Source organism: Parastagonospora nodorum (assembly GCF_000146915.1).
Source record: "Parastagonospora nodorum SN15 chromosome Unknown scaffold_6, whole genome shotgun sequence".
In the NCBI taxonomy this organism is placed as follows: domain Eukaryota; kingdom Fungi; phylum Ascomycota; class Dothideomycetes; order Pleosporales; family Phaeosphaeriaceae; genus Parastagonospora; species Parastagonospora nodorum.
This window is the reverse complement of record NW_001884554.1, coordinates 1,279,647-1,295,329: the sequence shown is the minus strand read 5'-3', so window position 1 is coordinate 1,295,329 and position 15,683 is coordinate 1,279,647. Positions and strand designations below refer to the sequence as shown.

Here is a 15,683-nt window from a genome sequence, read left to right as displayed (position 1 = left end):
GTTGTTGTTATCCTTGGTTTGCTCCTCAAGGAATGTGTGAATCGTAGCAGTGAGAGTGTTCATTTTCTCATTTACTTGCATATACTCTCCTCTCTCGCGAAGCATACTTTGTTCGGAAGTTTTTCAATAGCATAATATCCGAACACAAGTGAGCTGATGTTCTAAAATCAGATAAGTATACAACTTACCAGAAGCCACAGTCATAGAACCTGGACGAGCTGCAGTAATTCAGGCGAGTATTCAAAGTACGTAGTATAGAGTCATATAAGTTTGGTATCCAGACCCTGAATAAAGCTATCAACCATGGCACTCAAAAACGCGCAGTTTAGCGCACACTACCGGCGAAATTAATTCTCTGAAGCATCTCTTTCAACCAAAACTCATTCTAGGAACTACACAACTCAAATGAACACGATGATCATGGCCCCAAGTCTTCTCAGTCTCCTCGGCAGCTCCGCGATACGATCTACTCCCATGTCTTTCACTCAAACTGATTCGAAACGTAATTGCTAGCCGGACCGGAAAGCCATATTTACTACTTCTGGCCCTGGACCTCACAGTTCTCGTCATATTGCCACAGCAACAACTATCCCCTCCGCTACGTCTGCAAGCAAATACTAGCCGAAACCCATGGTCGTAGACACTATTGTATGAAATAAGCCCTCCCATATATTAAGGATACATGGCTGATTACTACTATAGGCCCCGCGGATATCACCACTTAACCGTCATCGCCGCAGCGAATCCCTTTCCAACTTCTACATCTCATCTGGAGTGTTGACCCACAAGGAGTACAAGAACTCAGGCCACGACCTCTGACTAACCGCACCGCGCTGCTCCGGACTCAGCCCTGCCCAGACAACTTCTTGCAAATCCTTCCGCAGGCGCTCCATCCAGTCCGCGAAAATCGCCGGGTGCCGGACTTCGAAGCTACTGTCCTTCCACATGCGGTGTCGAGTCTCTGCATGAATTTGGCGGCAAGAGTGCGTGAAGCCAACAATGCTGTTGAAGTTTTTGAAGCTCTTTTCCTTGGAAGACCATTTGTACCCGCTGCGACATGCGAATTCGCCGCTGCCGAAGTACACGGGGTCGATCTCGAGGTCGTCGAAGATCTTGGAGTAGATTATGTTACGGATTTCTCCGGGGAGTCGTAACAGCGGGGACAGCTCGATGCTTGATAGTCTGGTTACAAATTAGTATATAAAATACTTCTTCACTGAGAATGGATCTTACGATGTTGTGAGCTTCTTGGGGATTGTTCTGCTGACTCGACCAGTCTTGCTCTTCTCGATGCGTCTACCACGAAATGCCAGCGTCGTAAAAGTCTGCTTCTCGACTGGTTTTGTGGGTGCCATTTGGACAAAGTAAGTCTTGATAGTGAGCTAGTTGGAATGTTGTGTGGTCGTGTTGGTCTGGCTGAGCGCGCCGGATCGGGTAGAGGTACTCGAGAATGTTACACTGTTGTGACAGAAGTTGAGGTAGAAAGTAGCTCTCTAGATGCCAGATGACTGTGATATATTTAGTGGCTACCTGGGCTCGTTTCCTAGTACTGAGAGAAAGTGATTGTTCGTGACGTAGCAAGTCGAGCATACATGCTCTTTTACGTGTAAGGTTACCGTAATAGGTACAGCCTAAGTTGCAATTGCTAGGCAACCACAAGATATAAAATGAAAGAGTTGGTGACCTTGACTCTTATTACGCAACCATCCTACTTCCTCCCCTATTCCTTGCACAACGAGTACCTCAACTCGATAATTACAACGCTTACGGCAGTATCGAACAACGATGCCACGTATGTTCATGGAAAGCCCAACAAGACTAAATGTATCTTGCTAATGTTTGGAAAAGTACACTGAGAACTTCGGAAATGTCGCCTCTTCTCCGCCTCCCTGCAGAGCTGAGAAACGAGATCTATGTCTACGTCTTTACTGACGAGTACATGTTTGCCTCCGTCACCTACAGCAGCATGGCTACAGACCCCGCCTACGGCCCCGCCCCCCATACATGCATCAACAACCCCCACCGCGTGGCGCTATCATCTACCTGTCGCGCTTTGCACGCCGAGACCCAAAACCTGCCCTTCATGTTCAACAGATTTAGCTTCAAAAGCGTGCTATCATTCCAGACCGTCGCCCTACGTCTCTCACCCACTCAGCGCGCTCTGATCACGCATGTCTCAATCACGGATGAGATGTCAAGCAGTATATTCTACAACCTTGTGGAAATGCGAGGTCGTGGGTACAGCAACTTAGTGGACCTACTTCCCAACGCACACACTGTGGCAGTTAGGGCATCCAAGGACAGGAGTGCTGCATTAAAGGTACTTGATTGGGAAATGAGGCTGATGGATCGTCACACATCGGAGGATTTTCTACGCTTCTGGGTGTATGAGCGCATCTGTGAGTGGCCGGGTGGTGCCTAATTTATCTTTGATAAGAGTGTAGGACTATAGACTGGATAGCAACGCTGCCACAGCATGCAAGGCGGATTTGAGGGCCTAGTTCGAGGGAGACGGCATAGTGAAGGTCATGTGGAACGAGACTTGACATTAGTCACATTGAGGAACAGGTGATTGCACAGTCAGATACGAACAAAGGCATGAAAAATGGATATAGATCAGTCAGGAGAATCGAAGCGAAGAAGAAGAACGACTCCAGAAAGCGCCTCTCTGCATCAAAAGAAGGCAAAAAGAAAATCGTACATGCTGTCTCCTTTACACACCCAATGCAACCGTCCCCAATGTACCTGATCCAAACTTATCGTTACTTGTGATTAATATCATCCATGTGCGCCAGCTCTCATTCCAAATGATACTTTCCTACCGACACGTTTGTAAAAAGAAGCTACCTAAGCCTCCTCCATGTCAACGTCGTCATCCTCCTGGGTCTTGGCGGTTTCGAGATCCTGTTTGAAAGCCGCCTTCTTCGCGTCGACGTCCTCGCGGCTCAGGTCCTTCATCCATGAGTTGTTGCGGACGAGCTTTTCTTGTACGCGGTCGCGTCGGGAGTCGTTAAGGGCCTTGAACTCCTCGACGGGCTTGGTCACGCTGGCGGTAAGGCCGGCACGCACACTGTCAGGCTGGAGGAAGTACTGAACGCCGCCAGTGCCAAAAGGCTCGCTGTTGATGAAGGACATGGTGTAGCCAGCAGGACTGATAGAAATCGTAATCTTGTCACTGTGCTTGACGTGATCGATACGATCGTCTTCGGAGAAATCTTCGGTCTTGGCAAGGCGCTTCTTGAGGTAAGGGTATCGCACGCGGCTGCCGTCAACCTCCTCGGTTGGTTCGACAGCCATGAATGATGCGATGTACGCTCGCCAGCGCTTGATACGGTCAAGCGTACTGAATTCGAAGGTGGGATCGTCCTTCTTGAACAGACGTACGGTGGCTTCTGCCTTCGCCGGATCCTGGGAATAAATTAGCATGGCATATGCAGAAGGGAAAGGCTTTATACATACATAAGTGATGCGGTAGGTATCGGCATCTTTCGCGTACTTCTCGACAGCTTTTCTGTAGCTGATCTCGTTCTTGTGTGTCGTGGTATCGTTGACACGGTCCTTCCTAAACAGGTTGTAGATGTCCAGGCTCTTGTCCTTGCTGTCATGGCTGACCACAGTAAGAGCAAAGCGCACAAGAGAGATGATCAACCTGTCAAACGAGTATAATTGCCAGCCAACCTGGAGGTAGTATCGGCGCAGGACTTCTTCGATGAAGTTCATGTCTACCTCGTTCACGATCTGATCGTGCAACATGTCAAGCACCTGCTGGTAGTAGTTGGCGGACGCAGAAGTGTCCTTGAAGAAATCCTCTGGCTGCTTGTCAAGCATCTTCAGTTTCTGTGCAGCTTTTGGTTCTTTCGCGCGGTTGATGATGCGACGCACATCGTCTTCGCTCTCCTTGAGTTTCAATAGCCTCTCGTATAGGTAGACGAACATCCTGAAGAAGCAGTAAATGGATCCGTTGGCGTACATATTGTACTCAACACGGCGGTAAGGCTCTTCATGCTCAAACTCTTTGTCGCCAAATGCAGTTGGCATAGCTGAGTACTCGACCCAGTTGCTTGTTGGCCGCTCACCACGAGGGTTCGAGTTGGAGCTGTCGCCGGCCGCTTCGTCTTCTATTCCAGAAGCCATCTCGGGTGTGCTGTCTCTACTGGCTGATGCGACGCTTTCTTCTTTGTCTTTACGAGACTTGCTGCGGGGATCAAGTACGTCGCGACGAAGGTCACCCTTCTTGATCTTCCCACGTTGTGACGCGTCATCGTCAGGACTAGGTGTGTCGTCACCGGAGTCGTTGGGCGTATTCTGTCCAGACATGTGCACTCTCTGCTCGAACTTCTGTACGTCGATGCCAAAGAAGAGGGGAACAAACTCTTTTACGAAAGGAATGGTCTTCGAAAAGTCTGAGCCAGTGTTGCTATCCGCAAAGGAGACCATCAGACGAGCCACGTCTATCAGAACATCCTCATCCTTGAAGGAGAATAAGAACTGATAGTCTGGTTGTGAGACCTCCTGTATGGTTTGCATACGCTTCTGCTCCTCATAGCGGACCTGGATCTCATTTTGGAGGGACTTCGGCTGGAATTGGCGCTTGTCGGTCGTCTTGACAGTGATGCTTTGGTGATCAAGAGACTTCCAGAACATCTTCTGGGTCTGATCCCGCCAGACCTTTTCCCACTCACGCTGTGCAGCTTTCCAGTCTTCAAGTTTGCACTTCAAGCGATGTAGTAGCACAGGTACCACGTTCCATGGGATGTTGAACATCTCTTTGATGACGTCTCTGCCCTTCTCGCGGCCGTAAATCTTCATGATGACGCGCTTGTAGATGGTCTCGCTTTGACCACCAAGACCAGGTGGTAGAGTGAAATGCTGCCTATCCTCAGGCTTCATAGTGAGGAGCTGGCTGGCAATGGGCTCGAGCTGTTGAATGGTCTTTGCGCAGGCCTCAATGTTAAAGTCGTAATCGTGGCGTTCCTCTTCAATCCGATGCAGAGCTTCTTCGAATGTGTTCTTGCGATGAGCGACGAACCCAGAGTCTTCCGAGGCCCAAGTGGGATGCGAAGCCCACTCGTCGTTCAATACAGACTTGCAAAGTTCGTCGCGTCCGCTGCAGAGCCGCTCGCGCTCGCGCTTAGGCAGTAGTCGGTAGCTCGGACCAAGGCTGCGACAGTTCGATAACGAGACCCTGGAGTTAACTGTCTTGGGGCGCGACTTCTGCTGCTCCTCATCATCGCCCATGAACTTCTTGAACCAAGCAAACAGTTCCTGGTTGCCACCGATGAACGATTGGGCGCGGTAAATCAAGAGTTGTTTGTCGATCAAGTCTTGCGAAAATAGATTGCAAAGCTTTAAGAACTCGTTCATAGTGTTCTTGTTTCCAATGAACTTCTTGACGCGGTCGAAGAACGCGAGCTCGTCTTGGCTCGGAGAGGTCGTCGTTGTCGGGGGCATTGGCTCCGGGAGTGCAGGCGTCAAAGTCGGGGAAACGGGCGGACCATCAGGAATCGCCTGCTTCGCAGCGTGACCAGTCTTTGCTCGCTTGTTGACACTGCTCTGTCCGTAAGAGCCACGCACATTTGATGTTGGTGCCTCTTGGGGCATCGGCGCAGGCATTGGAGCAGCGACTGGTCCCTGACGCTCACGTTTCCGCTTGTTGTCGCGGTTCGCAGTCGGCGTGGGCGCAAAGTTGCCCATGGGAGGCAGGCGAGAAGTGTCGGCGCGCGGAGTTTGCTGATTGTTAGGTGCCTGGCCATAACCGTTCTCATTACGAACGTTGGTTAGCATGACTGCGTCCTCGGCGTGCCTTGCAGCCTGTTGCTGCTGGGCCCTGTGATGAGCAGCAGATTCAGGTAGAAACTGCTTGAAGTCCTCGAGAAGATCTGGCGCCCCGCCAAACAGCGTCGTGACCTGGGCGTAAACGTCCTGGATGGGCTTTGACTCGCGTTGGTACGTTTGTAGTATCTCCAAGAACTGTTTGTAGATGTCGGGTTGTGAGGCGAAGCGATTCTATCCAACAATTAGCAAACGTCTAGGTGAGAGAACCGAGGGGCGTTATACCTTGATCTTGTTCACGTAGCTTATAGCATGATTGAATTCGACGGGACCTCGCTTCTCTGCGCCTACACCGCCGAGTTGGGCTCCGGGAGCGACGCCGTTCAACACCTGGCCAAGGGCAGGAGTGGCATTCTCCATGCTCGGAGACAGTATGGATCGTCCCGTGGCAGCTGAAACGGCATTCTGGAGTTGGGAAACACCTCGTTGCTCTTGTTGGTGCGCGATGGTGGCAGCATTACCTACTTGGTCAGGATGCGGACGTGTATTGACCTCTGGTGACAGCGGCGCTGGACCTGGAGGACCTCCTTGCGGACCATATAGCGCTTGTCCGAGGCTGCGGTTGTTGGGGGTAAACATACTCTCTTGTCCTTCAGGACCTTGCGGTCTTGGCTGCTGAGGCCAGGGTCGGCCTTGCGGGGTCTCATAGTACGTGCCCTCGTGCGGAGGCGCAGTATTGCCATTTACAGCGCTGCTTCGTGGTGGGGAAAGCGGTCGCGGCGCAGGCATTGAAGACATCATGGTCCCCATTGGGGTCGTAACTCTTATGGCATTTGGATCACCGTTTGTGCCGCACTCGATCTTATAGCCCGGTGGTAGGAATGTGTTGAAGCCTTGAATGAGGTTCGGGTTGCCCGCGAACAGTGTCGATACGCGCTCGATCACGCCGGGCGTATCGATGGCGCCGCTCTTGAAATCTTTCATGATGTCCAGGAATCGATTGTACACATCTGGGTGGTCGGCAAACTGGACTTTGACCTGGTCAAGATAGCTCAATGCGTCGTTGAGGATCGGCTGCTGGCCCTGACCCATTCCCATGGTTACTGCCGGAGCATTGAACGGCATCAACATCTGAGGCTGGGCCGGTGGTGGCGGCGCAGCATGCTGCATTCGCGGCGTGTTCTGTTCGTGCTGAGCGGGCGCGTTTGCGTACATAGGTCCAGCGGCGGGCGCATTCCCCATGGGCGCGCCTAGAGGATTTGGCCCAGCCAACGGCCCTGCTTGCCCAAGCAGCCCGTTCGGCCCATGTATCGTGCGTGTCGATGGAGCCACGGCGACTGGCTGGTGGATCTGAATAGGCCCGGAATGGTTCTGGTGAGCAGCCTGTTCGCGCTGTTGCCGCTCGTGATGTTCCCTGTCGCGCTGTTCTGCTTCGCGCTTGATGTGCTCTTCTTGCTGCTGCTGCTGCTGCTGCTGCTGCTGCTGCTGGGCGTGCTGTTGTACCAGGTGCGACTCCATGATATCACGTTCCCGTTGCTCGCGCTCACGCAATTCTCGCTCCCTGTCGGCGTTTGCCTGCTCTGATGACGCCATGTGTGGTTGTTGCTGTTGGAGAGTTTGTGAGATGCCGGGCAGCGGATATGATGGGCCTTGAGGACCCTGGTGAGTTTGCGCGCCAGGGCCGGCTTCGGACGTCGCTGGCCTTTGAGCAGACTGATGGGGTGATGAATGTGGAGGCTGTGCGGTCAAGCCAGGGAGCGTGGGGAGGCTCTGGTTATGAGCGGTCGCGGCGTTGGACGAGTAGAACGGAGCTCCTAGTGATGGCATTAGCAGTGTGACCACGCGTTCCGTTCGCTCGTGCTACGTACCTGACGGTGGCGGTAGCGCCGATCCTGGGCCTTGCGCTGGTGACGCATGTGGGAGTGGTTGTTGGTTTGAATTGTCCCTGGGCCTATTAAAACTCTCGTCTTTAGCTTTCGAATACTCAAGTGGTGATGCACCGAGAGGCGCAAAAGCTTCTTCACGTGTCTTTGCGACCGGGATGCTAGGTAGGACGAGATGGAAACGTACCCAAATATGCCAGGTAGTCGCGGACCCTGCGCTTGGCTTTGGTCTGTTTGCTGCTGGTTTTGTCCCGACACTCCCGCCTGTGACGGCGGCCAGCCGTCGCGATGCCCTGGATTCATCTCGGCTTTACACGTGCTTGTCGGCTTTAAGATGGCCTGCGAAACGGGCAAAAAGTCGCGGTCGCGGTCAAAAGCGTATTCTGAGGTCCGCTGAAGCTCGTGCAAAGCTTGAAATGTCGTCCCAAAGTTTGCGCGCGGTCGTGGTGTGGCCAAACTGAAGCTCGGTCGGCAGTGATCAGGAGCAGATCACGAGCTTGAGGCGCTGGCTTCTGCGCGACTGGAACGCCAAAAGAGAGTAGAAAGCCGCGACTGGACTATAGTTCCATTTCACGCGACTCTGGTGAAGCTATGCACAGAAGTTGTCGTCGTCGGTGTGGTGATGGGTTCCGGTGGCAGCTCAGATTCCATCTCGTCTCAGGGTTCGCCGGAGGTTCAGTTGTTCCTGCCGAAAGTGGGTCCTTGCTGACTGCGCGTCATAACCGGCGTTCGTTCGCAGGGCTGCCGACACTAACAAGCATTGAATTGACTTTCCGGGCTTCATCACTTGCAGAAAAGGTCGGGCATATCAGCGTCCCAAACTATTTTCGTATATATCCAAGGAGCACTAGTGTTACTCGCTGGGTCATTTTACAGTCAAATTTATCATTCAAATCAACGTAGTATACTATGCATCACGGCACGAGCGATCGTTCATTCACAACCCAGATATGCAGTCCAAAAGACATCAGATGTATGGACATACTACGGTTTTCACATTACCGAAAGGTGCACTCTTATCTGTGCTATGTTAGATATGTTCGTCGCAAGGAGATCCCCTCAAACTCCACCAAAATGTCGCCCCCCGATAAGCCCCGCACATTCCAGCTCAAAAGATCCACTGGAACGATTCCTTCACCTCGAAGCTAACTTTGCTCCTGCAAATTTTGTTAGTTTACTGTTGGTATGAGTTTCTGCAGTGCAGTGGTTACCTGATATCCGCACTACTGGCCCCAACCAAGACCTCAAATGTACCCTCTTCCGCGATCCATGCGCCAGTCTGGCCAAGGCTCGTATCAAAGTAGCCCACTGAATGCTTATTGAGCTTCAAGTTCACGTTTTTGGTCTCACCAGGCTGCAAGAACACCTTTCCGAAAGCCTGAAGTTCCTTCTCTGGGCGCGGTAGTGTCGATTTGATGTCCTTGACGTACGCTTGGACGATCTCGTGTGCAGCAACTCGGCCGGTATTCGTCACTGGTACGGTAACGACGATTTCCCCGGCCTCTGTCAGAACTGTGGCGCTGACAGTTGGTGTTCCGTACTCGAAAGTTGTGTATGTGAGGCCGTGGCCGAAGGGGAAGAGAGGAGCAATCTTTGAGCGCTCGTAATGCCTGTAACCGACGTAGATGCCTTCTCCATATACGGTCTTTAGGTTCTCGCCTGGCCAGTTGTGGTAGGCTGGGTTGTCTTCTATGCGTACAGGGAATGTGGTTGGCAGCTTTCCGCTGGGACTCGCGTTGCCGAAAAGTACGTCTGCAAGTGCATTGCCTGCTTCTTGACCTTGGTACCAAGCTTGCAGAATTGCTGGAGCCTTGTGTACCCATGGCATCGATATGGGTGTTCCGGACTGGTTGACGACAACGGTGCGTGGGTTTGCCGCCAAAACAGCTTCGATCAGACGATCCTGCGAGCCATTCTTGGGCAGATCCATAGTCTGCCTGTCGTAACCTTCTGACTCCCATTCTGCATCAAGACCGACGACCAAGATTGCAACGTCGGCTTCTTTGGCTGCATCGACGGCTTCCTGGATGCGATCAATTTTGTCCTCTTCTTGGTATCCAATTCTGCAGCCACCGTAGTCGTAGCGTCGTCCAAGGGTTGAGACCTTTGATGCAGGTCGCACTTCGCTTGTGCTCTCAATCAGAATCTCGACGGGCTTGCCTTCCTCGAGCTCGACCGACTTCAAGACATCTTCAGATGCAGAAAACATGGCCTCGCCTTCTTCGACCCAATCCCAGTTGTCGATGAAAAGCTCGCCGTCGATGAACATCCGACCAGGACCTACAGAAGCAAAGCTGAAGCTGTGCTTGCCTGTCGATTGTGGTGTAAGTGTGGTCTTGACCTTGAAGGAGAAATCGGGGAGTAGCTCCATTGGCGCAGAATCCCATAACCACAAGTCGGTGCTGACTTTGTGCTGAACAACCTCTGGCTCGCCCTTGAATCTGTCGCCGCGGTAGTACTCTAATCGTACGCCGGTCTCTCCATTCTCGGTCTTGCAGTAGGGTGAGGCGAGGGGTAGCCATTTTGCACTGTCGCAGCCTTGCGCGAATGTGACTTCGCCCTTGAAGCGATTTTGGACACCATCCCAGGGTGTGGTCTTGTAGTATGGGTTGAGACCTGCGCTCCCTCCACCGCTTGCTATGGATCGTTTAACATTTGGACCAATCATTGCGACCTTCTTCGCGTTCTTGATGGGTAGTACGTTTCCCTCGTTCTTCAATAGAGTAAGCCCCTCAATTCCAGCTTGAAGAATTAATGCCCTTGTCTCAGGATTATCGATGGACTTCTCAGGTTCTTCCGGAGTCATGTTGTTGAATCCCTTAGTCCGTTCAACGAGGTATAGTACTCTTGCCGCTGCCTCCTCGACGTCCTCCACATCAAGTTCTCCATTATCTAAGCATTCCTTCACCTGTTCGAACTTACGCCATTTCGACGGTCCAGGCATTTCAATGTCGACACCAGATTTAATTGATGGTGCTGTGGCATATGTGCCGGTCCAGTCGGAAATGATGGTACCTTCCCAGCCCCATTCGCCTCGAAGGATTTCTTTGATGCTGTGCACGTACTCATCAGCATGTTGGCCATTGACCATATTGTATGCGCTCATTAATGCCCATGGCGACGCTTCCCTGACGGCGATCTCGAAAGGTTTGAGATAGATCTCCCTCAGTGGTCGCTCAGCGATGATAGCATCATATGCCTGTCTTTCCGTTTCTTGCTCATTTCCCACAAAATGCTTGATGGTCGCGGCGATGCCCTTGCTCTGGAGTCCGCGAACATAAGAGGCAGCCAGCTTGCCTGTGAGAAAAGGATCCTCGGAATAAGACTCAAAATTTCGCCCACCAAGCGGAGAGCGATGCATGCAAATGGTCGGTGCAAGGAGCACATCAGCTCCACGCGCCTTGCACTCATCACCCAGGTGGCGGCCAATCTCCTCCATCATATCCACATTCCACGAAGAAGCCATGGAGATACCGCAAGGAAACAGTGCGGCCTTTTTTTATATCAGCTTTGGCCGTATTCCGTTATCGAATGGACTACTTACGGGTGTGCCATTGGTAAAAAACTCTCCTCGAGCTCCATTGGGTCCGTCAGATGTCTTGATGGAAGGGATGCCTTTCTCTGGGATAGCCTTAGATCGCCAGAAATCTGCACCAGCCAGCAGTGAAACCTGTCTTCATTAGCTAATTGTGAAATTCCTTTTCGCGATAAATGTATAAGATGATATGTAGTGCAGAGTTGCCGAGCTTGAATGCTGAACAAGGACCTTTCCCGGGCTTCATAGCGAGCTCGACTATCCAACCTCGAAATTGGATAGCGTGCATCGGTAGGCACTCATGAAGCGATTTCTTGGGTTGGGGCGCTTCTTATGTCACGGTGTGCAGTTATGCTGGAATTCTCCGAAAACATTCACGCCCAGATATCTCGATTTCAGGCAGACAAAGGATGAAAAGCATACCTGTTCCTCCAAGGTCAACTTGGCAGCCAATTCTCTCGCCTTATCCATCGGTCGCTCTAACGAGAAGACTTTCTTGCCAGTCATGGCTTCTTCGGATGGTGAGTTTTGCTCAGGTGTGGTGGCAGGTGTGTCAATCGTCACGGGTTGCACCTGGATCGTGGCCTGCTTTAATTCGATCTGCCGCAGGTCCCCTTGCGTGGGATTAGCGATTCCCAGGTTCATAGTGGCCATGGTAAATCTAATCGAATAAAAAGTGTCCTCGAGACTCCGGAGATACTGCACGAATAGCCGCAACCTGTCGCCACTGCAGCCGGTGCGGTAGAATGTAGCTCTGAAACGTGGGACAGAGGAAGGAAGTGACGGAAAACGAAAGACGAGGCAGCGACGTTTCAAGATTTCTACAAGCAACGGAAGTAGATTGTCATCTTTTAGTAGTCACGCATCACATTTAGAACCATCAAATCGACGCTTAGACCATGGGGCAGCGTGGGCCACGCTCGAATATGCGCATGTATTGAGATCAAGCCTTGTACCTAGCGACGGCTCGCAGGAACGTCTTGGAAGCGCGGCATACTTTCCATTGGCCGGCGGAACGGCAATGGAGAGCGGAATAGACGCAGGCCTGCCTTGATCTGTTGTTCAAAGAGGCTCTCTAGGTGAGCCAATCTAGATTAGGTCTCGTGAGGCTTGCCTGTGGCGAAGTGTCAGGGTTCAATGCAAGCGTCACTGTTTCGATGCCTGCATTTCCCAGCTTCTTTTTGACCAGAGAGGGCATAAACCCACATTTGCCGCGTTGGACCAGCACGAAAGCACCGGTGACATGCCCTCTGGGTCAGGGCATGCATGTTTCGGGCGAAGGTAGTCTCCGCTCTGCTAAGCAGCAATGCTTCTGATTGGATGCCTCAAGATACAAATAGACGGTGATAGCGGTCCTAGACTGCGAGGCGGGGTTAGCAGTTGGTGGAAAATGTCTTGAAAGGTTGTGGTTCGACGGCCCTGGCGGCGTTGGAGTCCGGGCTTCCATGGTTCACGGGCCGCTCTTTCCGCTTAAACTGCCGCGTACAGGTCACGTTGACGAAGCATCCGCTCTCCGCACCGTCCCGCCAAGCGGCTCTCACGATGTCCCTCTTTCAACAAGGAACCTATGGCGAAACAGATGCTCTCGCGGCAGCATGTGTGACATCGAGTCCAGGCAGCACATGTCTCGATAGCACGTCTACACCCTCCCACAAGGAAGATTATGCATAAGACCAGATCGCAATACTGCCGAGTGATGGCCAGATGAAGTGCAACCAGGATACCTTTCCTTCACCTACATTACACTAATAGGGCTCGACAAGCCGCATCCGCGCCAGTTTCATCGTTTCAGAAGGCATTTTTCCGACCATAAAGACCATGTTTGATCATCATTGGCATCTGAATCCCGTACACCTCTTATATTGGCGGGCGATCTACACTGCCTAGTATTCTTCCGGCGTCGACATGTGACCGGACTCAATATGATGCAATTACAATATGTTATATGCTAGATGAAGCTTATCTGGACTGCGACCCCGCTCCTGTGTAATGATCTCAACATTCGGATACGAATCTCGATTGCTCAAGACCGAATTAATCTCAATCTACAAGTCCAGACTGGTGGACCCTGAACTACCAACAAACAACGGACATTGCTTTAGAGATTGCCTCGCTCGAATAACTTCACGTTGGACTTGCAGGCAACAAGTAGCCCGAACATGCAGAGACTGGGTCTAGAGTTTGTCTTTCCTGTTGCAGCAAACTGTACATCTATGCGAAAGCTACTTCGGGCATCCTACATGATCTTTCAAGCATGCTACATGAGCATCCAAGGTAGGTAAAACGGTCGCGCATGACCACGGAGAAAAGCCCCAGATGCTGCAGCTACTGGAACTACGAATCCCAACGCCTCTATCATCCTAGCACGCATCAGCAATCGTAGCGAGAAAACGTCGGGAACTCGGTCTCTTCACGGTGAAAAAGTGGAAATGGATAGCCCGCACCCAGAAACTTGGGATCTGCCCATACTGACATCAACACTTACCCAATGATGAGGTTGGTACCCGTACGCTTGACCACATTCTTCATTATCATGTACCAATGAATTCCCCAACAATGCCTCCGCACCTGCCCAACGTTGAGTTCGATGCCCGAATATCGAACTCAATGCATCAACACTGGATCCAATGCCTCAACACTGCAGATGACAGCCCAAGACTGCATACAGTACTCCAAAATCCAATGCCCAAACACGAAGCCCAATGCCTCAAAACAGAACACAATACCTCGCCACTAAGAATGATAGTCCGAGACTGCATACAATAGCCCAACACTAAACTCAATACCTTAACACAGAACACAATGGCTCAAGACTGCATACAATTCCCCAAGAACCAGCTGAGCCCGATGCCACGACACCGAACCCAAATGTCCAGCCAAGTGTATCTCGCCTGTAAGCTCTTGCCTCAGCTGCAACATACTTACCACCTGACTCTTCAACGCACATACACACGTCATAGACATGACGACTTGGAGGCCTGTACTCTTACTTGTGTTATTCTGAAAAAAGTCACGTTCACATTGGAACATCGTGCATGAGCTGTTAGTGACGGAGTTTTGCTCCGAATAAAAAAACAAAAAACAAAAACAATCATGTCTATCTTAACAGCACGATATACCGTCAACCTGCTTGAGCAGACGCATGAGAAGCCCTGTACATCTCAATCTGAAATCCACCATTTCCTCCCTCACATACAAGCACACATTCACCAAAACATTTTAACACAAAAGTACTTCTAAAATGATTCTCATGCAAAAAAAAAAAAACTACTACAACCTTCATTCAGCTTCCGCTTCCCTCATCCAATCTCACCCCTCCTATCAACCTACCAGTCCTCCCCCCTCTGCCTACCCTGCATAGCCGCCTGCCTCTGCCTCAACGCCTCTGCCAACCCCCCCCGCAATACTCCCACTACTATCCCTGGGTCCGCCACCATCGACTCCACTCCCGCTATACCCGCTATCCCTCGCCGAATCGGGCGCCGGCTTCCTGCCCGCGGGCCGCTTAGTCGGGGGCGCCGGGGGCTTTGGTTTGCCGTTTGCCGGGCGCGCGGGGGGAGGGGGAGGAGGTGGTGGAGCGGCAGATTTGACTTCTTCGAGGTAAGCGGAGGGCGCCCAGCCAGAGGCTGATTTGTCCAGGCGCGAGGCGAGCCACCAGCCTGTTTGTGCGTGTTAGTACATGAAAATAGGAGGGGGAGGCGGGTGTGGGTGACGTACCGTTGTTTTCTTTCTGAGTAACTAGGATGATTTCGTCTTTGCGAATACTCAGCTCGCCGGCAGATTGTCCTGCAAAGTCGTATAGAGCCTTGTATGTTGGTTCCTTGGGTGCAGGTGGTGCTGCGGGTGGGCCGGGCGGTGGCGGGGGAGGAGGTGCTCGGCCTGCTGAGGAATTTGCTGCGTGACTTGTGCCGTTTGACAGTGCGGCCATCGGCTGGGGCACTGCTCGGGGTTGTGCAGCTGCAGGCGTAGGTACTGCTCTGGGTTGTGCAGCTGCAGGTGTGGGCACAGGTCTTGGCTGCGCAGGGCGGTTGGCAAGCTTGGAGGGACCTCCGCCAGGGCCACCGGGCCGCAGAAGCTTACCCTTAGTGATGGGCTTTGCTGCGATTTGTTTTCCTTTAGGCGTAGCCTTTGACTGGGAATTGGGGGCTTCACCGGGTCCGGTGTGGATTGTGCCACTCTTGTACAGATCATCACGTGGTACAGTAGTATCCTTGATGACCTTGACTTGGGCTGGCTTGCCGGGTTTCTTGTTGTACTCGATGCTGTGTCGTGTTAGTCTCGTGTACTTCATTTGAGATATAGAACACTTACGTCTCGCCTATTTTGATGGTCAATGACCCCCGTAGAACATTGGTCAGGTGAGTAAAGAATTCAGTCTTGAAGATGCAGTTGACAAGTGGGTCTGGCTCTGTTGGTGAACCTGCACCGATGGAGAACCAGTCATCCTTCAGTGTCGAGCAGCTGACGAACTTGATCGCACCAACGGGGATGGT

At 52.0% G+C, this 15,683-nt stretch overlaps 6 protein-coding genes across 6 annotated transcripts in view; 2 read left to right on the top strand and 4 right to left on the bottom strand.

Annotated features, from left to right (window-relative positions):
- Window positions 1-758: 758 nt before the first annotated feature.
- Window positions 759-1,355, bottom strand: SNOG_04688 (hypothetical protein; the record flags this gene model as incomplete). Its single annotated transcript, XM_001795049.1, has 2 exons — window positions 759-1,182; window positions 1,234-1,355. 2 exons carry the CDS (start codon window positions 1,353-1,355, stop codon window positions 759-761), a joined length of 546 nt encoding a protein of 181 aa, XP_001795101.1.
- A 312-nt stretch (window positions 1,356-1,667) lies between these two features.
- Window positions 1,668-2,493, top strand: SNOG_04687 (hypothetical protein; the record flags this gene model as incomplete). The annotated part of the gene is made up of 3 exons (XM_001795048.1): window positions 1,668-1,792; window positions 1,849-2,399; window positions 2,462-2,493. The coding sequence occupies 3 exons, from the start codon at window positions 1,668-1,670 to the stop codon at window positions 2,491-2,493; spliced, it is 708 nt and encodes a 235-aa protein (XP_001795100.1).
- Window positions 2,494-2,847: 354 nt separating this feature from the next.
- Window positions 2,848-7,599, bottom strand: SNOG_04686 (hypothetical protein; the record flags this gene model as incomplete). Its single annotated transcript, XM_001795047.1, has 3 exons — window positions 2,848-3,408; window positions 3,460-6,006; window positions 6,058-7,599. The coding sequence occupies 3 exons, from the start codon at window positions 7,597-7,599 to the stop codon at window positions 2,848-2,850; spliced, it is 4,650 nt and encodes a 1,549-aa protein (XP_001795099.1).
- A 1,164-nt stretch (window positions 7,600-8,763) lies between these two features.
- Window positions 8,764-11,835, bottom strand: SNOG_04685 (hypothetical protein; the record flags this gene model as incomplete). Its single annotated transcript, XM_001795046.1, has 4 exons — window positions 8,764-8,804; window positions 8,880-11,148; window positions 11,200-11,325; window positions 11,614-11,835. 4 exons carry the CDS (start codon window positions 11,833-11,835, stop codon window positions 8,764-8,766), a joined length of 2,658 nt encoding a protein of 885 aa, XP_001795098.1.
- Window positions 11,836-13,992: 2,157 nt separating this feature from the next.
- On the top strand, window positions 13,993-14,194 carry SNOG_04684 (hypothetical protein; the record flags this gene model as incomplete). The annotated part of the gene is made up of 2 exons (XM_001795045.1): window positions 13,993-14,083; window positions 14,151-14,194. The coding sequence occupies 2 exons, from the start codon at window positions 13,993-13,995 to the stop codon at window positions 14,192-14,194; spliced, it is 135 nt and encodes a 44-aa protein (XP_001795097.1).
- A 344-nt stretch (window positions 14,195-14,538) lies between these two features.
- SNOG_04683 (hypothetical protein) overlaps window positions 14,539-15,683 on the bottom strand; it is a gene marked incomplete at both ends in the record, with an annotated part of 4,199 nt that continues 3,054 nt past the window's right edge. Inside the window, 3 exons of the mRNA XM_001795044.1 lie at window positions 14,539-14,849; window positions 14,908-15,452; window positions 15,502-15,635. Coding sequence (XP_001795096.1) covers window positions 14,539-14,849; window positions 14,908-15,452; window positions 15,502-15,635 — 990 coding nt within the window. The remainder of the gene's footprint in view (window positions 14,850-14,907; window positions 15,453-15,501; window positions 15,636-15,683) is intronic.